We start from the raw sequence: 24425 nt of genomic DNA on the forward strand, positions 1-24425 counted from the left end.
TAAGATAAGTCGTAGGGTCAGTATTGCCTCACGTGTTCCAACATTTCTACGGAACCCAAACTGATCGTCCCCGAGGTCGGCTTCTATCAGTTTTTCCATTCGTCTGTAAAGAATTCGTGTTAGTATTTTGCAGCTGTGATTTATTAAACTGATAGTTCTGTAATTTTTATATCTGTCAACGCCTGCTTTCTTTGGGATTGGGATTATTATATTCCTCTTGAAGTCTGAGGGTATTTCGCCTGTCTCATACATCTTGCTCACCAGATGATAGAGTTTTGTCAGGACTGGCTCTCCCAAGGTTGTCAGTAGTTCTAATGGAATGCTGTCAACTCCGGGGGCCTTGTTTCAACTCAGGTCTTTCAGTGCTCTGTCAAACTCTTCACGCAATATCATATCTCCCATTTCATCTTCGTCTACATCCTCTTCCATTTCCATAATATTGTCCTCAAGTACATTGCCCTTGTATAGGCCCTCTATATACTCCTTCCACCTTTCTGCTTTCCCTCCTTTGCTTAGAACTGGGTTTCCATCAAAGGTCTTGATATTCATGCAAGTGGTTCTCCAAAGGTCTCTAATTTTCCTGTAGGCAGTATCTATCTAACCCCTAGTGAGATAAGCCTCTACATCCTTACATTTGTCCTCTAGCCATCCCTGCTTAGCCATTTTGCACTTCCTGTCCATCTCATTTTTGAGACATTTGTATTCCTTTTTGCCTGCTTCATTTAGTGCATTTTTATATTTTCTCCTTTCATCAATTAAATTCAATATTTCTTCTGTTACCCAAGGATTTCTACTAGCCCTCATCTTTTTACCTACTTGATCCTCTGCTGCCTTCACTACTTCATCCCTCAAAGCTACCCATTCTTCTTCTACTGTATTTCTTTCCCCCATTCCTGTCAATTGTTCCCTAATGCTCTCCCTGAAACTCTGTACAATCTCTGGTTCTTTCGGTTTATCCAGGTCCCATTTCCTTAAATTCCCACCTTTTTGCAGTTTCTTCAGTTTTAATCTACAGTTCATAACCAATAGATTGTGGTCAGAGTCCACATCTGCCCCTGGAAATGTCTTACAATTTAAAACCTGGTTCCTAAATCTCTGTTTCACCAGTATATAATCTATCTGATACCTTTTAGTATCTACAGGGTTCTTCCATGTATACAACCTTCCTTTATGATTCTTAGACAATACTACAATACTAATCTTAATTAAATACAGCCCCTCCATGAAGCAGCAGGAAGAGTGAACATAGCAAACCAGCTAGAGAAGAATGGCACATATTCATTTGATAGGGAAATGAGAAAAGCAAAATCATGAAAGAGCATAAATCACTTAATATCATTTATGATAGTGACAAAATTCCAGAAGAAAATGGCCAGATAGTGTTGCACCTTCTACGATATCATTGCCATTTCAGTGCAATAGAACTTATCTGGGCTCAGTTGAAATCATGTTTTGCAGATAGAAATAATAGTAATAAATTAAGACACATCAAATTTTTTGTGCGTGAGGTATTGGGCAGTATTAGTCCCAGAAAGTGGAACAATGCTGTCACAGATAGGTGGCACATCTTAGAACAGATATTGCAACGAGAAGGTGCACTGAAACACGGAGTGGAAGAGTCAATAATAACAAGAGAATATGATTGCAGCAGCAGCAGTAACAGCAGTGGCAGCAGCAACAGCAGGGAAGATGGCGACAGTGACATAGGAGATATGGCTAAGAGTGAACATACTGAAGACTGTGGAGTCCGCTTTCTTCCATAAGATGCAGGTAAGAGGTGCACCTATGCATTAAAATGTGTATTTAAATACTGAAACATTGTAATCTTTATCTCAACATACATTTCTAAACCTTTTCTTTTTAACTGTGATGAGAGTATGTTTTGATCCCTCAAGGCTATAAGAGTTTTTTCAAGCTTCAGCAGTAGGACATCACAACAGCTCTAAAATTTTCTGGTGTGATATTCATAGTTAGGCTACCGACACATCGTAACAACAAACAGCTGCATAGTACCATTGGCAACGCAATCGCTGGTTGTCAATGACATTCTTTCAGTGGTTCAACTGCAGTTCATCTTGTCTGTAAACTTCACACATTTACTGAGTGACAGGTATCACTGCAACTCTCTTATGTAGATGGTTCAAATGGATCTGAGCACTATGGGACTTAACTTCTGTGGTCATCAGTCCCCTAGAACTTAGAACTACTTAAACCTAACTAACCTAAGGACATCACACACATCCATGCCCGAGGCAGGATTTGAACCTGCGACTGTAGCAGTCGCGCGGTTCCGGACTGAGCGCCTTAACCGCGAGACCACCGCGGCCGGCTCTTATGTAGATCAAATATCAACTAATCGTCAATATTTTACAACAGCTGTTTATGTTCAACACAAAAAACTATTACTTTGAACATACAGATGAACTATAGCGATTGCCTCAAACAATTGAGGCTGTACATATATTAGCAAAATCAACTGAAGTAAAAAGCACAGTATTTTACCTGTTGGCTCGTCTATCGGTGTTTCTGGAAGACAGTAAGTGGGAAATGTGGACAGTTCCACCAAGAGATTGCATGATACTTTTACAGGTGATTCCCACTCTTGGGCATTAGACTTGCAAAAGTATATTTTCCTTCTATTGTCATTTTTTCCTGATAGAGTAGAATAGTTATGTTTTTCCAGCTCTGTAATTTCTTCGCAGAACTGACAACTGTGATCATTGCTTTCCAAACACCTATTCAAAATACATATAAGCTTTTCAGTCCTTTCATCATCTGTTTCTTGTGGATGAATAATAAGTTGTTTGAAGAGAGAATCCACATCACAGCCCATTAACCGTTTATTACACATAAACTTCACATAGAATATTTTATACTGTTTTAAGCACTCTTCAAGCAATGACTGCTGTTTTGAAGGCAATAAAGGAGGTTCACACGACTCTTCTGAAACTGACTGACTAGTTATATCAGCTTCACTTCCCATCAAACTAGTTTCAGTATCTGTTAGCTGCGCTGCACTTCCGTAAGACAGATTGGGACTGAGTTTTCCTGAACTACTAATACTAATGTTCAGATGTCCATTGGCTGTAACTTCAGCAGCAGATTCATCAACTGTCCTTTCTTCACATAAATTTTCTTGAGAATTGGAACTCACTGTTACTACAACAGGACTAATTTCATCAATGACTTCATTTTTCTCACCAGACTGTTTCAAGCGAAACTTTGATTTCTTGTTTTTGTTTGAACCCTTACCACTGGATCTTGATTTTTTGCTTTTATCAGTAATATCTGGTAAAGACTTGCTGTGCTCTATGGGGCTACATACTTGGTTAATGGTTGTGTCTATCTGATCACTTGCTGATTTCCCATTTAGTGAACTAACCGCTACCACTGAGGGCTGCACTTTTGAAAGTATTTTTGCACACAGTTGGAGAGAACGTGCTATATCTTCTGCTGAGAGATTATCACAATGCTCTGTTAACTTGCAAATAATGTGAAGAAAGAGTCCTGGTAAATGCTCACTCGTGGTGTCCATGTATGCCTCCAGAGATACAGCATCCAGAAGGAATTCTGCAAGTGTACATACCTATAAAAACAAAAACAATATATCAGTTTCTTGAAACTATGGAAACTAATGCTCAAATTAATCAAACAACACATTACTTATTATAATCCAGATTCAAAAGAATCTATGTTTATTAAACCTACAATATTCCTTTATGTAAGTACATTTGCAGATGACAAAATTTCTTTTCCAGTTAATTTTGCACTTTTAGCATCACGACAGTGTGATTTATGTTAAAATGCAAATATCAAAACATCGGTCTATTATACCATCATTGAAATAGAAGGATTTGGATAAATTATGATAAAATACAAACAAATTCATATACAAAAATGACATGTTTACTTTTATTTCTTTATTCTTCAGTGCCGAGTTTTTATTAGAAATGGATGCATCCATTTACGTTAATGCATAACAAGTTTACAAAGGGGTATATTTGAAACACGAGCTGTACCAGTACTGTCAAACGTTCTTCATGGGTTGAAGTTGAAAAAACTGTGAATATTTATTTATTTTTATTTACACGTCAAGTTCTGTAGGACCAAACTGAGGAGCAAATATCCAAGGTCATTGAACATGTCAGTACATGAAATTACAACATAAAAGTAATAACAAATTAAAATTAAATGTTTATGAACCCAAAAAAAGTCAATCTATAAGTTTAAGTAAATGCAATCCACAATACAACAAGAATCAGCTTAATTTTTCAAGGAACTCCTCGACAGAATAGAAGGAATGACCCATGAGGGAACTCTTCAGTTTCAATTTGAAGGCACATGGCTTACTGCTAAGATTTTTGAACTCAAATTGTAGCTTATTGAAAATGGATGCAGCAGTATATTGCACACCTTTCTGCACAAGAGTTAAGGAAGTCCAATCCAAATGCAGGTTTTATTTCTGCGAGTATTAACTGAGGGAAAGCTGCTTATTCTTGGGAATAAGCTAATATTGTTAACAAGAAATGACAGTAAGGAATAGATATACTGAGGGGCCAATGTCGAAATACCCAGACTCGTGAACAGGGGTCAAGAAGAGGTTCGTGAACTTACACCACTTATTTCCCAAACTGCCTGTTTCTGAGCCAAAAATATCCTTTTATAAGAGTTACCCCAAAATATAATACCATATGACATAAGCAAATTAAAATAAGCAAAGTAGACTAATTTTCGTGTCGAACGATCACTCACTTCAGATACCGTTCGAATAGTAAAAATGGCAGCATTAAGTCTTTGAACAAGATCCTGAACATGGGCTTTCCACTACAGTTTACTATCTATCTGAACACCTAGAAATTTGAACTGTTCAGTTTCACTAATTATATGCTTGTTCTGTGAAATTAAAATGTCAGGTTTTGTTGAATTGTGTGTTACAAACCGTAAAGACTGAGTCTTACTGTTATTTAGCATTAGTTTTGTGGTGTCACCGCCAGACACCACACTTGCTAGGTGGTAGCCTTTAAATCGGCCGTGGTCCATTAGTATACGCCGGACCCGCGTGTCGCCACTGTCAGTGATAGCAGACCGAGCGCCACCACACGGCAGGTCTAGAGAGACGTACTAGCACTCGCCCCAGTTGTACAGCCGACGTTGCTAGCCATGGTTCACTGACAAATATGCTCTCATTTGCCGAGACGATAGTTAGCATAGCCTTCAGCTACATTTGCTATGACCTAGCAAGGTGCCGTATTCAATTGCTAATTAATATTATGAAGCATGTATCATCAAGAGCGATGTTCTACAATTATGGATTAAAGTTAAGTATTCCAGAAGCTATGTACTTTTCTTTATAGCATTCATTATGTATCCTGTTTCAGACCTCACGCCAGCCTGCGTGAGTTTAAGCGCGTGCCTTTCGGCTTCCTCTCATTGTGTCTAGGCTGTCTTGTCTAGACACAACAAGTTTATTTTCTACAAGCCATGAACTTTGGTCATGAACTGCACTATTTGAAACCTAGCCAATGTTGCACACAACATCCTTTACTACCAAGCTAATGTCATCAGCAAACAGAAATATTTTCGAGTTACCCATAATACTAGAGGGCATATCATTTATATAAATAAGGAACAGGAGTGCACCCAACACTGATCACTGGGGCACCCCTCACTTGACCGTGCCCCACTCAGACCCCACCATCACAGCCATTCTCAACATTGTGAATAAGGAACTTTTGCTGTCTGTGGCTAAAGTAAGAAGTGAACCAATTGGGAGCTACTCCCCATATTTCATAATGGTCCAACTTCAGGAGCAATATTTTGTGATAAACACAATCAAACCCCTTAGTGAAACCAAAAACATGCCTAGCATTCGAAACCTTTTATTTAACCCACCCAGTACCTCATAGAGAAAAGAGAATATAGCATTTTCAGTTATTAAATGACTTCTAAAAGGCCAACTGTACATTTGATAGCAAATTGTGGGATATAAAATAATCAACTGTCCTTATATATACAGCTTTTTCAATAATTTAGGAAACACTGATGGCATAGAAATAGGTCTAAAACTGTCTACATTATCCCTTTCTCCCTTTTTGTAAAGCAGCTTTATTACTGAGTACTTTAATTGTACAGGAAACTGACCATTCCTAAAAGGAAAATTACAAATATGGCTAAGTACAAGGCTAACTTGTGCAGCACAGTACTTTAATATTCTGCTAGGCACTCCATCATAACCATGAGAGTCCTTAGTCTTCAGTGATTTAATTATTGACTCAATCTCCCCTTTGTCTGTATCACAGAGGACTATTTCAGCCATTAATCTTGAAAAGGCATCTGCCAAGAGAGTTATATGATTCCCTGTAGAAACTGAATTTTTGCTTAATTCACCAACAACGCTGAGAAAATGATTGTTAAATACTGTACATATATCTGATTTATCAGTAACAGAAATATTTTTACTACGAATTGACTTTATATAGTCGACCTTGTGCTGCTGACGAGGCACTTTCTCCACAACTGACCACATGGTTTTAATTTTATCCTGCAAATTAGCTATTCTATTTGCATACCACATACTCTTTGCCTTCCTAATGACATTTTTAAGCACCTTACAATACTATTTGTAATGGGCTACTGTAGCTTGAATGTGACTACTTCTAACATTCTGATATAATTCCCTCTTTGTTCTACATGATATCCTTATCCCACTAGTCAGCCACCCGAGCTGCCTATTACTGCTAGTACCCCGTTTAGAACGTTCTAAGGGAAATCAACTCTCAAAGAGCATGAGAAATGTGTTAAGGAAAGCATTATATTTATCATCTATGTTATTGGCACTATAAACATCGTGCCACTCTTGTTCCTTGACATGGTTTAAAAAACTCTCTATTGCTGTTGCATTAACTTGTAATTACATGTGACATCTGTTTGAGTACAAAAAACTTTTAGTGTTAAAACTTGTGAATCATGGTCTGACAAGCCATTCACCCTTTTAGTAACAGAATGCCCATCTAGTAATGAAGAATGAATATAAATATTGTCTATGGCTGTGCTACTGTTCCCCTGCACCCTAGTTGGAAAAAAAAACACAGCCTGCATCAGACATATGAATTTAGGGGATCTACCAACATCCTTTTTCTTGCACCATCATATACAAAATTAATATTGAAGTCACCACATATAACTAATTTCTGGTACTTTCTACAAAGTGAATTAAGAACCCTCTCTAGCTTGAGCAGAAACACTCTGAAGTCAGAATTAGGGCACCTACAAACAACAACCGTTAGAAGTTAAGTTTCACTAAATTCAACTGCCCCTGCACAACATTCAAATACCTGTTTAGTGCAGTGCTGTGATACGCCTATGGACTCAATGGAATACTGTTTTTTTTTACGTACATAGCCACTACCTCACCCCGAAAGGAACTCCTTGAAAAACAGGCAGCTAATCTGTATCCTGGTAAAGGAAGCCTCTGAATTGTCAAATTATTTAAGCGGTGCTCTGACATACCAATAATTTCAAGTCAACATCTATAAGCAGTTCACTAAAATTATCTCTAATACCTCTTATATTTTGATGAAATATACTAATTCCTTCTCTACTTGGAAACATTACATCCTCTGAAGGTGAGCCCTTAGATAGAGGGACTTCCTTTAAGCAGGTATACCTATCAGCTGACTCCAATTAAAAAAGAAGGGTGCAACTCTAACACCAATTAATACAGGAAATTTTCCATGAGTGATTCCACCACTACCAACTACACTGTCACCTATACACTTTGCCAGCCTCCCCTTTCCATACCTCTTGAGGTGCAGGCCATGCCTAGTGAAACCCGATCTACTGACAGACCCAACTGGCACCACACACACAAGCACAAGCTTTTGGAAAAGGAACTAATTCTTGTAACTCTGATAGTACGCTGCTTCTAAGCAAGCATGATTTTTCATTTTGCACCTACTACTGAAATTGTTGAGCATTTCCTTAGCCATATTATAATGTTCTGAAAATACCATTGTAATCCCACCTGACATATCAATGGATCAAACGATATAATTATGAATACATCCACAGAGTCCGGTAAGTGTGGTGCAAAAGAAACATCTGCTGCCACCTGGTCAAAACAAAACAACTGCAATACATTTAAGGGTGGCTGCAGACTGCCCTGTCACTTGTCAACGAGCCAATGCCCATTCTGACAACTGATGACGACCCTGCGGTAATTGGTTTATTCCTGGACTGTGGTTTGAGCTTCATTGTTATCTTCTGACAATATTGGCTAGCTCACTGATTTACATATATACTTAATGTGGGACTATCTTTGTTCATCATTTAATTGACTGCTGTCTTTTCAGTGAATTAACTGACGACATATGGGAGCACAGAGAGCGCAATCTGCATCTCAGCATTTCCCAACCAAACCTACAAACAGTGTCCTTCAGAAATGACGTGTGAGTTATTCAACAATGATTCAGAGTACTGTTTTAACCATGAAGTCAGAAATCTTTTGTTCTGTGTATTTCCAGAAGAGTCAGGTGCTATTAGTTTTTGTGGAATCATTCAGTACTGAAACCACATGTGCATGTTTACATGCTGGAAGCAACCATGTGACTGTACCAGCAATCTGTGGCCGGCTGCAAGACACAGTCTTCTCAGCCAACACAGCCAGTGCTGCCACAGATCCGACTTAAAGAACACTGCATGTTGCATCTGTCAACAGTTCAGTTAGTTATGACTGTCTAGCCTAATCGTTGTGCCTTGACACTCAGCCCCTATTATTGCTGAATATATGCCAACTCAGCCTGGCTCAAGGACTTTATCTGTGTGGTATCAACATTCAATACCACACTTGTTAGGGGTTGCAGTTATCGACCGCGGTCCATACTAGTATCGCTGGACCCGCAAGTCGAGACTAGCGCCGCTCCGTGGCTTGCAACAAGTCTCTAGCGTGAGCTCAGCCACTCTTGCTCGTGACATCAAGTAGGAAAGTAGTACAGCCTTCAGCCGATAGGAAGCAACCTCTAACAAGGCGCTTAGTTACAGTATGGCCAATGGGATTATTTTGCTCCCTGCACAGAATCCACAGATTCCTTGGTATTCAGAAGCAGGGTGACAAAGCAGTTTCTGTGGTCTGGATTTTGCTAGTGGAATTCACGATAAGTAAAAGAGGTTTATCAAACACTACACATATACCTTATTATATTGCTCCCCGTCATAGAACCACCAACTCCTTGGCATCCACAAGCAAGACAACAAAACAGTTTCTGTGCTTTAATTGTAAATGTTTGTGACTAATACAAGCTGTTTTGCAGAAGTAGACATACAACATGTATGTGTGCTTAAGAACACACACATTTGACTGTGTTGCAGTGTTGTTCTCACTAGTGGTTTGTACACATACTTCCTTCATGATGGTGTTGTACTTCCCAGTATATGGCAATGAACCGGATCTTGCCACTTGCCTTATTTACATACAACCTTACTTAACTTTTAGGCTGCTGCAAATGTGCTTGTTACAAGCCATATTGAGCACTTAAGCACTTATTTGATATTGCTTAGCCCATGTGTCTGTATTGACTGCCTATGTTTTGGATAGATACCCACTTGAGGCTGAATTAACTTGTGATCTATTTCATATCATGCTGAATATTTTTGTAGGGTTGATAATGACAACCACACCTGTTACTTAGGGTTTTGTCACCACTGGGGCAATATTAATAATGGGACTGTAAATGTTGTTCAGATACATAACAACAGTGACACTGAAGCTACACTACAGAGGAATTAATGTACTGGTATGATGAATTATTCCTTGACAAATATAGGGTTATCAAAAATATACATTTTTGCAGTTTTCATAGGAATTTACTAGCCATGACAAAAGCAGTACGTCTCTTCTTATTCCTCTCTGTTGTTCTATTCCTTCTTCACTACCCATTCGTAATACGTGGTGTTCCAAAGCATTCCTCTCTCTATAAGTCAAGAAGTAAGTCCCTATAGGACCAAACTGCTCAGGTTATATGTGTATAAGTCAAGAAATGAGCATTACTTGTCAGTATCCCTGACATTTTTTGATTGCTCGTCATGGGATGGTACTTGATATCTGCAAGAGAGGTTACTGCTTATCTTAGGGCGTTTTGTAACTCACGTGTCATATTACAATATTCAGAAGTACAAAATATCGCTATAATACAGCATCATTCACTGTGAACTACTGTAATAGCTTATTATACCCTTTTGAGAAATCTGTTTCATTTACTCTGTCAGGTATCTTGTTGTTTTTATTTATTTATCTTGATATAGGTGTGCCTCAGTAGATTTGTGACTGACAATGGGTCCATAGGTATGAGGTTCAAACACTGGCCAGCTTTAGGATTTTTATCTGCCACTTATCATTATTTCACGCCCACCAAGGTTGGTTAATATGGAAAATGCCAAGTTGCATGTTGGTTTGGGGACTGTGTTAAATGGTTGGTACAGGTAGGTCTGTTTAAAATTTGGAGGAAGGTAAGGAATACTATTTCCAATAGGACCATGCCTAGTAAAGTGCTTCAGCATTCAAACCAACCTTTGGATTGATGAAAGCTTTACCTTACCTAGCTCAATGTGGCACTGACTACCAGTGATATAGCTAGCTCCGTGGTTATCTGTAAGGCTCAGTGATCTTCTTTATGTTCATATTACATGTTAATGCTAAATGCTACAATGTTTCAATGTCTACAAATTTCAAACATATGCTCAATTTCTACAAGTAGACAGTACATATACAGCAATGGCACAATTACAACCCAATTCCAAAGTTACAACCCACTATTCAGGTACATACACTCAAACATACTCTACCTCTAGGAGATTTGGTTGTCCTTGACCAACAGATTTCACTTCATCGTTAACTTTCAAATCCACAGGTTGCGAGATCTTTGCTGTATCAACAGTTGCTTGAGCACCACAAGCTTTATCAAAAAGGGTACCCAAGTAGACCCAAATGTAACATGGCTCAAGTGTGCTGAACAACAAATTAGCAGACTTCAGAAGCTCTTGGCTGCCTTTGTATGTAGCTGTGGAAGCAGCAGAAGCCAGTTTGCCTCCATCACAAGCTAAATAGAGTGTCCTAAAAAGAAATGCTTGTTAGTCTGCTGCTTATTTCACACTTTTATCAGCAAAGTTTGACAACTTCTAAACTGCATTTTTAGCTCATCCCCAATAAATTAAAATTAGAAAAGGAGATCAATATAAAATTACCAGCTGAAAACACAAAAGTGCAAAAATAATACAAATTTTCAAATATTCACAGCATAATTCATGTAGATGAATAAAATCTGACAGTTGATGGTTAAAGTTAAATTTAACTGTATTAGTTTTAGTGTTAGACTCCATTTACAACACAAGCAGAAAGTCATATCTGTACAATTTGGAAGAACACAAATAAGTGGTTGTTGACAAATTCTGAAAATGAGTGCAGTCTTGACTGAGTCAATAAAGACCACATACGCCAATGATAGAATTCATTACCAACTTTCTGAGATTTTTCACAGATGATATAATTATAGGAAAGAAATGTCATGACCAAACTTCTTGTAAAATCTACAGGAATCTTGAACTACCATTAGCTGAAGAGCTGTAGGTCAGGTTTCCATGAACACTATTTCACTACATCTCATACTAACAAGAGAGTCCAAATATCATAATTACACATGTTAATACCTGTGTTGCTATGAACGTACACTTTCTTGGTGTAATACTCCTGACGGAAACCTCTTGGATTTCCAGACAGTTGGCAGTCTTAAAATACTACTTGGTTTCGAAGTGTATCATAATCAACACGTTCTGGCACAGCAGATGTCATAATATTTATACAAGCAGTAACCCCATCTAAATGGTTGCAGACAGCTTGGTACTGTCCATTCAGAGGGCACATGGTGAGGGGAGTGAAGTTGCAGTGGTGGGAACAGCAAGTGTGCAAGAAATTGTTCTCTAATCTCTGTAAGGGCATTCCAGATGCATCGGACAGCGCATGGCATGTACCACCTGCCTTCTTCTTTGTCAGTACATCCATGATATAGGAAGAAGACACACGCAGACTTGTAGCTGCTTGCAATGAGCTGCCACCATCCAACACAATAGCAGGAATTGCAAACCATCCTGATACATAGGGCACATTTCATGTTCAATAAAGAAAGCCTCCCAGCTGAATTACAATGCCTGAGACAATGAAATAATGATTAGTAGCCACTCAAGAAGAGAAAATATGCGGCCAACTGGGAAGAGGAGAAAGAAGACAAGAGAGACACTTTACTTCCTTACTTGGGAACACTCTCAGTAAAGATCAAGGTGTGCTTGAAAAATCCAACATAAAAACTATCTTCCAACCAGTGCCTATGACAAAAGAGCACCTTGGCTCTGTGAAAGACTCACTAAAACTGAATGTGCCTGGAATATACAGCATGTCTTGTGAATGTGGCCACATATACATTAATCGAATGCAGTGGATATCTTGAAACTCTGTGAGATGACACCAGGCACATATGACTGGGACAAACAGAGAAATCAGCAATAGCAGATGATAAAATAAAGGAAGACCTCATTTGTGATTTTCACAACACCAAGGTGCTATACCGGGCACCTGGATATTGAGACAGTTTTTATAAGGTAATCCACAGACATAAGGACTCAAGGGAATCTAGTCAGTAGGTACAGAGGAAACCAGCTTAGTTTGGCACAGAATCCCACACTAGTGGTGATACAAGAGTGTGCCCAGCACCATCCAGCTGCAAGACACATTCGGAATGCCCAGACAGAGTTTCGAGCACAGCCTCTAATGCTCTTGCTGATTTCATGCCTGCAAACTTATCTCTTCCCAAGTCGATGGCCACATAGTTTCCAGTCACCTGCACCCAGCTGCACCATTAAAGTGCGCGTCATTTATGTTGGCGGCCGAGTTTAGGTTCGTTCTGCGCATCTGACGTCACAAAACACAGTCAACCAATGAACAGAGAACGACGTTGCCAGATCTCGACTGCAGTGCATAGCATGGACAAGTGTCTTCAGTTTTAGAAACGTTCAGTCATAAATAAAGTAATAGAACAAAAGCAATGTCTTGATAGCAGACTTTCTTTTATAGAAAGTTTGGAAAAAGCGTTCTTTATACCAATTGCTTCATATTCTATTAATTAATTAAACCAAACAAGCAATAAGACTCCTAATTCAGGCGATAGCAAGGAAAGGTGTTTGTATCAATCTCACGAACCGCTTTTTCGCACTAAAGAAGAGTGGTAATTGTTTATTTTCTATTGTACTTCGACGAAGCGTGAGTAATTCATAGTCATATCAAAAGTGTTTGTCAGTATTTTGCGTGACGTGTTAGACTTCTCACGGTGTTCTGTAGCCAGAGTATCTGCGTTAGCGTAATGGTTAAGGTGTTGGACTTCTACGTGGAAGGTTATGAGTTCAGACCTTGTGTGGTGCTTCATATTTTAATTATTTAAAAACAATATCGAAGTGCCTTACTTCATGAATTATATTCGTTTGAATGCATTTTTTTGAAATTTCTAGCGCTTTGTCTCTTCATTAACCCTTTCGCTGCTGCAGACACGTGCTCCCCGCATTCCGCGCTGTGCGCAATTTTGTCATCACTGCACTGCTCGCCTGTGTAGACATATGATGTTCCCACTGCTTTGACACACGTATCATTCGATTTCACAAAAACTATTTGGCCCAAAAATTTGATTTTTACACGTCTTCGTGACTGATACCTTCCCCCCATAAATGACTTAATTTTGTTTCGATGTTCGACTCAGTTATTATGCAGCATTAAATGTAGTAAACCATTGCACGAAATTTTGAAGAGTTTGCAGAGGTAGAAGTCCATAGCGTATACTTTCCGTATGGTCGATTTTAGTTACCACAATGTTGAGAATGAAATGTGGACAAGATACCTAAATTTCATATAAAATTTACTGTATAACAATATCTCATTTAATTTAAGTACCACATAGGTGTCGTATGTAATATTGAGAAATATTCCGTCTTTCGCGACTGTAATAAAAGTTTTATTTACAACGGATGCGTTTGGCTTTATTTTAAAGCACTTCAATCAATGAAAGGTATGGCACATACACAATGGTACTCATGATCTCTTTCTTGTTTTTGTTCCACAGTCGCAGTTTCACCAATGGTACTGAAATATATTCCTCTTCTGCAACTGTAATAAGCGACTTATTTAGACCAGACGCATTTCTCTCTTTTGAAGCATCTTCAGTGGACAGTATTTTGTCTCCTCCATTGCCAAGTCAGCTTTCGTAGTTTTGTGCTGCGGTAACACTATATTCAACGTTTGTGTTGGCTGATCAGTGATTTAGCAAATAAACGATGTTTGTGTGTGCCACACACAAAAATTATATTTGACATAGCCGAGAGCACTTCACTGATAGACGGTACATTCAAGTCCTAATGTTTTTGCAAGTCCACAGTTTTGTTTAATGTATTTTTTCTACTTCCTTTTGGTTCACTGAAGTGCTTTAAAATAAAGCCAAATGTGCTCAGTGTAAATAAAACTTTTGTTACAGTCGCGAAAGACGGAATATTTCTCAATATTACATATGACACCTATGTGGTACTTAAATGAGATATTGTTATACAGTAAATTTTATATGAAATTTAGGTATCTTGTCCACATTTCATTCTCAACATTGTGGCAACTAAAATCGACCATACGGAAAGTATACGCTATGGACTTCCACCTCTGCAAACTCTTCAAAATTTCGTGCAATAGTTTACTACATTTAATGCTGCATAATAACTGCGTTGAACATCGAAACAAAATTAAGTCATTTATGGGGGGAAGGTATCAGTCAAGAAGACGTGTAAAAATCAAATTTTTGGGCTAAATAGTTTTTGTGAAATCGAATGATACGTGTGTCAAAGCAGTGGGAACACCATATGTCTGCACAGGCGAGCAGTGCAGTGACAAAATCGCGCACAGCGCGGAATGCAGGGAGCACGTCTTTGTACCAGCGAAAGGGTTAATGCGGCCATGGTGGCTTTACTTCATGAACTGCGCGCTCCCCCCTAAACGTAGGCTTGCAAACTAGCTATACTATGGCGCTGCTTCTATTGGCGCGTGCGTCGTGTGCAACTGGCAACGCAGCAGTCTCCCGCGTCTGGGCGGGCATGCGCGAGCCGCCAAGATAAAAGAATTGAACTATAGTGGACCATTCCATGTCAAGTGGTCTAATTTTGGGGAAGGTTCCCGCATGACCATAGTAGAATTTGATGAAATTTTGTGTGAACATTTGCACATGTTCCCAATGAACATTGGCAAAGTTTTACATTCATCAATGTAATATTTGCCGAGATAATAGTCATCTGTTTGGCCCTGTAATGCAGCTTTCATCAATGCACCCCTGAGTTTTCAGCAACTTTGAGACAAAATATCTCCAGCAATATTTTCTTGAAAGAAACAAAACTAGGCTGCCTTGTACAATTTTTTGTGTTCTCTTATGAGCAATAATAAAGATTTAATAAACAATTCTCATTCAGACAATTTTAAGCAAATTTGGCTGAGGAAAAAAACAGCCACTAGAAAAAGTTGAAAATTATTGTAAAAAGAAACTAATGGGTATTTTCAGCCCACTTTATTGTAAAAACAGTTTCTCCAAATACTTTTACACTGTTATCATTAGAAAGGTCATGTTCTAAAGTACTAAAACACTAGATCTTTTTTGTAACAGTAGCAAATGAATTAAATCTTACATATTTTATTATATTTTACAATTGTTTAGTAGTATCAGGAGAAAGTAAAATCAGAAGTTCTAATGGACAGGAAGTGAGCTTTAAAAAAAAAAAAAAGGGCAAAAAAATAACTTTTTTCTTTTTTTTTAAAGTGTTGAGCTCTACAAAATAATTATTTTTTTAAAATCAAAGAACATCAAGAACCCAATATCGAAGACAGTATTTTCTTTTTTTCCACTCCATAATATAAGGGGTTATCAAAAAGTTTCTGTTCAAAGACCATACAGTCCAGAATCAGCACACCAATCAAAGAAAATCGTCTTGGCGTTGAGGCAATCACTCCACTAATGCACCAGGTTGAAGGTACCCATTTGGTAAAACACCATGAACTGCTGCATGAAGCAGTCTGTAACAGCCTGTGGCACATCCTCTTCTGACAGGAATCGTCGACCTTTCAAGGCCTTAAAAAAGGCTGGCCTCCCAGAGCGATCAGCATCTTGTGCTGAATCATGGAACTTGGCATACAATTCCAAATTGTGGTTTTCAACATATACGCTGGCTCATGCACAGTCTTCATTCTCCAGCGGATGTCCACTTGTGTTTTGTCATTCAGCAGTCCAGAAAAAGAATAGCAACAGATTGGTCCTGTTCAGACACATTTGGTAATAATGTCACCATCGTTATCATTTCCGCATTTACCACACGCCAGTTGCAAAGATAAGCATGCCACACTAATTCCTTGTCTGCATGCTGGTGCTTGTATACCCACATCAGAGTTGTGCAACATTGCATATATGCTGAAGCAGTGCCCTCACATGGAAACTGTTTAATCACCCCTTACAATTTAGATAATTGCTTGAGCTTCTCAGCATGGCAGTTTGCAGTATGGAATTTAAAGAATGCATGCTAGATTGTTGAGACAATTGTACTGAACCTGAAACTACACATATGCAGTTGTTAGCTACACCATACAGCATGATCCACAGGAAATTATTGCATATAATTAATAGATCAATATCAAACAGGACACTCTGGACACAAAGTAAATGGCAGTGAATGACTTATTGAAGAAGTAGGAACAAAAATTTGGAGTCTGTCATACCATCATTACAGCACCAAACATCCATGTTTGCATATTACAGCCCTTAAATCTGGCCTAAGGGAAGACATAATCCTAATGGATTTTGCCAAAAATTATTCATTTATCATTCAGGACACAATGCAAGGATTTTACTGGGAAATATTCAAGCAACTCTCCATCCATTTGTCATTTATTTCCCCAATCTATCAGTTTTTGTGTAGCTAGTGACTGTCTGTGACATGACACAATTGTTGCCCAGGCTTTTGTCAAGGATCTGATCAAATAGGTAAAATACAGTTTGCTCAGATTTACCACATCCATTATTTCAGTGATTGCTCCAGCATACAAAACAAAACTTTCAAAAAATTTCTCAAAGTTTGCTATCATAAAAAGGACTGGAAATATGGTACAACGGAATTTTTTTGCTACATGTCATGAAAAATCATCCTGTGATGGAACTGGGGGTAGAACAATGTAATTAGCAGCAAGAGCAAGCTTGCAACAGCCAGTCAATAGGCAGATTCTTGCACCTATAAACGTACTTGGCTCCTGCACTGAGAGCATTAAATTTGCTTCCATCGGCAAAGAAGAAATTGAACAAAATAAAAACTCACAAGAAGAGAGTTTTAAACATGGCATACTCTGGCAGGAACTAGCGAAAATCACAATTTTCTGCCAACTGATTAAACAATACTGCAGATTAGTAGAGTTTTGAAATAATGCATCACCTTTTTTGGTCAAAATTAGTGAAAATAATGAAGGAGGTATATTAACATCAGACCTTGAGCCAGGACAATATGCAGCATGCATTTATGAAAAAGAGTGGTGGATTGGAAATGTCTTTACCTCTGAGTAGAAGGACACTAACAGGTTTTATGCACCTGCATGGTCCAGCAAATTCGTTTGTATTGGCCATCACAGAATGACAAATGTTGGGTTCCAGAACAGCAAACTGTTGCACTTACTGCAGCACCATCAGAGGTATCATCTTGTTGTCAGTATGGTTTTTCTTGCAATATTCAACACAAATTTAATCAAACCTCTAAAAAATTCAAGTATCTTTGAGTAAAGATAAGGTTAAGATCTTAAAGAAATCTCTTCTAGCTTTGGCCTGGGGCACTTAAAATGTATCATCAAGATTGGAACCCTGCAGAAACAGAACCATATCAGGCTTGGGATCATTTGGTAAAGAAACCTACCTGTGGCTGCTATTGCATAGCTTTGGGCCTGGCCCCTGTGGTGATGGGGATGCTGGTTTTTCTCACTTTAAAAGAAACCAGCAGTGGTTAAGCCAACAGAGACTAAAGCAACACATTTATAAAAATTTTCATGTCCCATGTAAACTGCAAACTTTTTGGACAGAAATTTGCTATACTTCAGATTGGAATTAAACTTGCACATGAATAGCATCACAAAGTAGAAAACAGTATCAAAATTCTCATTAACATGATCCTTTTCCAAAAAATGTCTGGCAGACTGCTATGAACTTGACCAAAATTAACGCAATGTGACAGTGATGTAAAACTTGAAGGCAGTTAATAGAATGTGTGTTCCAGGTATTCTGCAACAATTTTGCTACCATGACCTCCAGTACCTTGGTAATGGATAGTTAAATTTTGAAGTTTATAATTAGTTTGATTCCGTAGTTATTACAGCAGAAAAACTACCTCAAATGTGTCATGAAGGGTCACAACAAAAATGTCCTCCTTTTTTTGGTACATTTTCCACTTCTTCCGACTCGAGGTTTCCCATTCATCAGAAATTTTTATATTGCCTTCCCCACAGCGTATTAAACAACCGCAAAGCATAATTAGTTATGACAGACTTAATTTGAGTACAGGTGGAACATGGGTGTTTCTTCATGGTGCTTTTCTTCGTTGTTGCACACTGCATTGCACAACCAAACCAACTTTTTCAGATGGTTTGGAATATTGTCTTTCTAATGAAAATGATTTTAAGAAGCCTGCAGAAAATACTTTTTTTGTAAAAGTGGGCTAACAGAGTTGTAAAGCTAATGTAGGCTACCACAGACTATCGTAAGGAAGCGTAGACTACAGTATTTCCAGAATGAAATTTTCACTCCGCAGTGGAGTGTGTGCTGATATGAAACTTCCTGGTAGATTAAAACTGTGTGCAGGACCGAGAATCAAACTCGGGACCTTTACCTTTCGCGGGCAAGTGCTCTACCGACTGAGCTACCCAAACATGACTCACGACTCATCCTCGCAGCTTTAATTCCACTAATATCCCATCTCCTACCTTCCAAACTTCAGAGAAGCTCTCCTGCGAACCTTTCAGTACCAGTACTCCTGGAAGAGAGGATACTGTAGGGACTTGGTTTTGCCACAGCCTGGTCGATGTTTCCAGAATGAAATTTTCACTCTGCAGAGGAGTGTGCGCTGATATGAAACTTCCTCGCAAATTAAAATTGCTTCATTCTGGAAACATCCCCCCTGGCTGTGGTAGAGCCAAATCTCCGCAGTATCCTTTCTTCCAGGAGTGCTAGTTCTGCAAGGTTTGCAGGAGAGCTTCTGTGAAGTTTGGAAGGTAGGAAACGAGGTACTGGCCGAATTAAATCTGTGAGTACGGGTCGCGAGTCGTGCTTGGGTAGCTCAGTCGGTAGAGCACTTGCCCGAGAAAGGCAAAGGTCCCGAGTTCAAGTCACAGTCTGGCACGCAGTTTTAATCTGCCAAGAAGTTTCGTAGACTACAGAAGTTTTCCTAAGGGCTTTGGTCAGTTAAGGTTGTACCCGCATTACCGTACATTAGGTGTGTTGCATACCTATTGGGCATTACCTCATAACGATTGCTTTCTTTATGTATGCAACCAATGTCTTAGCTGATTCAGCTGAAAATCAGAAGTGGTAAACCATCTAGAAACTGAGGGAGGATATACACAGGACCCCATAACCTAAGGAACATTTTTGTTCTTCATAGTTATCTTCATGTCTGTAACTTAACAATAAAAGTTCTTATAGCAAAACTTAACTTGTCAATGTTTAATTGAGACTTTTTTAAAAAACTGATGATTTCTAGGTTGCACTTGAATATGTCATACAGGGAAAGCTAGAGGCATCAGAAATGTTGTGACAGCAGTGAATTTTGATTTGAGGGAGTGGGAAAGTATTGGGGAGGCTATTCCTCATTTCTGGCTATAACAGGTGCCCATAGCTCACATGGAGAATGCAGTTAACTGATGTGTACAATAATGGTACAGATCAGGTCATTTGCAGTTAGTTGCAAGATACATGGCAACAGATAAAAAAATTTACTCACCAACCGGCGGCATGAGAACACGCGTATAAAAGTACTAAAATTTGCAAGTTTTTGGAGTCACTGGCTGCTTCTTCAGGCACAAGGGTTGTCTGGGAAGGAAGAGGGGCAAATAAAAAGGACTGGTGAGTTTTAGGAAATGGGTAGAGTTCGGAAAAGTCACCCAAAACCCTGGTTCAGGGGTGATGTGCTGAACAGGATGAGAAAGAAAGACTAATTTCTGGGGACTGCACCGGATGAGATTTGAAAACCTGAGAGTTCAAAAGTGGAAGACAGGGTAATACGCAAGACAGAGATTACTGACCAAACATCATGTAAGAGTTAATGAGTGTGAAAAGCTAAGCACATTATATGTGGAAGAGGTAAGGAGGAGGGAAAAACAGACAGATCAGAAAATAAAAGGTACAGTAAACTAAAAGGAAGTGAAGAAAGGAACAGATACTGAGAAGAAATGCTCAGACTGTAGAAATTAACAAAAATTAAGGCCTGGTGGACGGCAAGAACCAAGGACATGTTTTAACACAAAGGGCATGTTGTACAACACCCTGACGAAGAGCATGATCTGCAAAATAATAGTAGTAATGTCAGAGCCTGTTTCAGCATATATGCCGTATTAAATCTTCCCCCAGATACCAGTTTCTCAGACCCCTGCATGTGGGAACTGGCATTATGACACGTCCTTGATTCTTGCCATCCACCTGCCTTAATTTACATTTATTTCTTTCCCTTTTGGTTTTCTATATCCATTATTTTCTGACCTGTCTATTTTTTCCCTGCCCTACCCCCCCCCCCCCCCCCCCCCCCCCTCTATCATACAAAATGCACTTAGCTTTCAGTTCTTATAGACTTGAGCATAATGTTTTGTCAGTAATCTCTGTCTTGTATGTTGGCGACTTTTCCAAGCTACACCCAGTTCCTAACCCTCACCAGTCCTTTTCCTGCACACTTTCTCCTTCCTCTTCCACCCTTCCACCAGAAGTAGGAGCCACTGGCCCCAAGAGCTTGCAAATTTCAATACCTTTATATGTGTTTTCTGCTGCTGCAACTTGGTGAGTAGATTGTTTTTAACTGTGCAGTTACGTTTTCAAAAATTGAGTATTTTTGTTAAGATACGTAGGATTATTAAGTAAGAGTCTAAAATGCAGTTAACAAGGTGCGGAGGATAGTGGATTTGGTGAAACCTGCACATTGTTAAGACTGATTGCTTATTATGCCAAGTTCAGGACACACTGAAAGACAACATGTTTTTGGTGGAAATGATATTTGCTGTATCCAAAATATTACTTCTGAATATGAAGAACTGCATGTGAAAGAACATGAGAGATATAGACCATGCCATTCACATAACATGTTGACAGCTTATCAATTTTTCATGTAATCTACGACATGTTCTAAATAATGAGTGCACATGACTTGAAACAGTAATACATCAAAATGCTTGAATAAATAAAGCACAAGTTAAATTACTGCATGAATTCATATATCAATATTCAAACCTGTGTAATTACCCAAAAAATAAATTAAAAATAATGCCTAAAACAGAACATGAACTGCTCAAAATGTGGGTATAGCAAACTATGATATCACTGAAAATATAAGTTCAGTGTGGCACATTTTCAGCTTGAAATTTAGAATGGACAAATTGTAGTTAGTTCTTCATTTCGATCAACCAATATAAAACTAATCTATGGTGAAAATGACAACATGTGTTTGTATGGAACAAGAATTAAGTTAAGAGATGAGAAGCAGCAGAAGGAAAAAAGAAGAAGAGGAAAAAGGAAAACGATAAGGAATCTTTTGAAATAAAACACACTGACTAAATCTGTGCAAACAGTCAATCACTAATAAGAGAACAGTAAAGAGTTTTATACAAACATTATTTGTTCTTTCTACCAACACTGTCCAGAGATAATATCTGCCTGTCTCTTAATTTCAATTACAGGCTATAGCACTGACACAATTACAAAATTAACCTGGTGAGGTTGTGGTAGGGTTAATTTGACCCTGCTCATTTTGTTTTGTTGGCAGTTCTTTGTTGCGCAGTTGCACATTGTCGAAGATCTCAGTAGCTGTTCACAATGAACAGAAGGGTGGAAGATCTTCTATTCTTACTGATGAGTTCGTGCAAAAAGTCAAAGAATCTATTCATGAAGACTGCCCATTGACAGTGGCTGAAATTTCTGCGATGTTTCCACAACTCTCTAGAACTCTCTTATACAAGATACTCACAGAAATGCTGGAATAATGGAAACTGCGTAAGTTGGGTCCCAAAACAGATTACAGAGCAGCACAAGAAAAATAAGGTCTATAGCACTCGCAAATTTTTCAAGCAACTTGAATTGGAAGGGGAGGATTTTCTGATCTCTGTTGTGACTGAAGACGAAACACGGGTGGTTTATTACATGCTCGAGACGAAAGGTAGTCATCACAGTGGCATCATACCAGTTCCAAATCTGCCAAAAAATTCAAAACCAATATTTTGGCCACAGTGTTTTGGGACCGAAATTGAATCGTTTTGGTTGAATTTCTGCCGCAGGGAGAGAGCATCAATGCAAAACAATATTGTCAGACCCTAAAAAATCTCAAAAGGAGCATTCAAAACAAAAGGAGGGGAATGCTGATGTGAAGAATGTGATTGTTGCACAATGCCCATCCTCTCACAGCCTTTGCCACCAAGGCATTCTTTAACTACTCCCCATATTCCTCAGAATTGGTGCCTTCAAATGGTTCAAATGGCTATGAGCTCTATGGGACTTAACATCTGAGGTCATCAGTCCCCTAGAACTTAGAACTTCTTAAATCTAACTAACCTAAGGACATCACACACATCCATGCCCAAGGCTGGATTCAAACCTGTGACCGTAGTGGTCGCACGTTTCCAGACTGTAGCACCCAGAACCGCTCGGCCACACTGGCCGGCCTTGGTGCCTTCAAATTATCATCTTTACACTTCCCTGAAGGACCATATGAGTGACATTAAATTTTCAACCTACGAGTCGGTGCAGAAAGAGGTTCTGAATTGGGAAAACAGCTGGCAGGAGAATTCTTCCCGGAGGGCACAAAGAAGTTTGTGCCACAGCTCACCACACGCGTTGAACGGATGGCGATAACAGGGAAAAATCATCAACAAGTGTATCAACAATTTCCTGTGGTTTATTTTCAGCACACAGAGAGACAGACAGAGAGAGAGAGAGAGAGAGAGAGAGAGAGAGAGAGAGAGAGAGAGAGAGAGAAAAGAACATCATTTTCACCAAGAAATAATACCTTGGAAAATGTATTCTCAACCAAATGCATGGGAAAATTGCATGATGATAAACATATGTTTTACAAATTAACACAAGTATTCAGTATGAAGAAAGAGGATGGAGAAGCGGGGGTCGGGGAGGGGGGGGGGGGGGGGGGAGGGGGGGGAGGGGGGGGAGGGGGGGGGGGCAACAACTACCATTCTGGGCAATTCAGACAAAAACATAATACAACCAGTTATACCAGTGCATCATAAGGTCGAATACCAAAACACTTTTTACGTGGTTCATAATAGAACTGAACTGAGGCAAAGCACACAATGTTGGGGGCATGGAAATTCAAATGAAAGAAAAGGGTGATGTATACGTACAGATAGTACAACAACTAAAAAAAAACAGCAGGGGGGGGGGGGGATATAAGGCGTTCCACCATAAGCCAAGCAAGAATGCTGACTGAAACTTTTAAAAAGCAGAAATGCTGACCATTAAATGAAAAGAAGCTTATGAAAGTAACTAACAAAATATTTTGACTGGCAGCCACTAAAAGAGATAACAAAGTAATATTAATTAACAAATGGAGTATGGAACTCAACTACTAGAATGGCTGTTGTCCGCAACTAATTTACAAGAGTTGTAATACACAAACAAATATCTGCAAAAGAATGTTTTCCACAAGCTCAGCTAATAATTGTCATTTCCATATCCTTCTCTGTGGCTCAACACCTTTCTATTCAGCGTTCTGCACGTAATGATCAATTGAAAACAGTAAATTACATACCTGAAAACTTCATACAGGATATCATCTAAAATCTCAGGCCCTATGTCTGGCTTGTCCAAGAGAGAAACCAAAAGGCGATAAGGACGAACATCTTGTGGATGACTTGCACTCTGACTTAGAGTAATTTTTATAGCCTATAACAAAAGATTATATAACATTATAACACCCATGACAGACAAAAGGATTTAATATGGATGGTTTAAACATTTAGATTAAAAAAGAGCTGCCATTATTAGACACTTTTATGGGTAAATTCAAATCATTACAGAAATGTATTATATCTTTATACATCTGTCATCTATTTTGAACACCAATATTTCTCTTCT

At 38.8% G+C, this 24425-nt stretch overlaps 1 protein-coding gene across 1 annotated transcript in view; it reads right to left on the reverse strand.

Moving 5' to 3' along the window:
• Positions 1-1783: 1783 nt before the first annotated feature.
• Positions 1784-24425, reverse strand: part of LOC126452435 (protein dopey-1 homolog) — a 47296-nt gene continuing 24654 nt past the window's right edge. The window contains exons 8-11 of the mRNA XM_050091066.1: positions 24100-24233; positions 10840-11107; positions 2407-3586; positions 1784-1896 (exon numbers count right to left, since the gene is read on the reverse strand). Coding sequence (XP_049947023.1) covers positions 1784-1896; positions 2407-3586; positions 10840-11107; positions 24100-24233 — 1695 coding nt within the window. The remainder of the gene's footprint in view (positions 1897-2406; positions 3587-10839; positions 11108-24099; positions 24234-24425) is intronic.

Source organism: Schistocerca serialis, unplaced genomic scaffold, assembly GCF_023864345.2.
Source record: "Schistocerca serialis cubense isolate TAMUIC-IGC-003099 unplaced genomic scaffold, iqSchSeri2.2 HiC_scaffold_850, whole genome shotgun sequence".
In the NCBI taxonomy this organism is placed as follows: Eukaryota; Metazoa; Arthropoda; class Insecta; order Orthoptera; family Acrididae; genus Schistocerca; species Schistocerca serialis.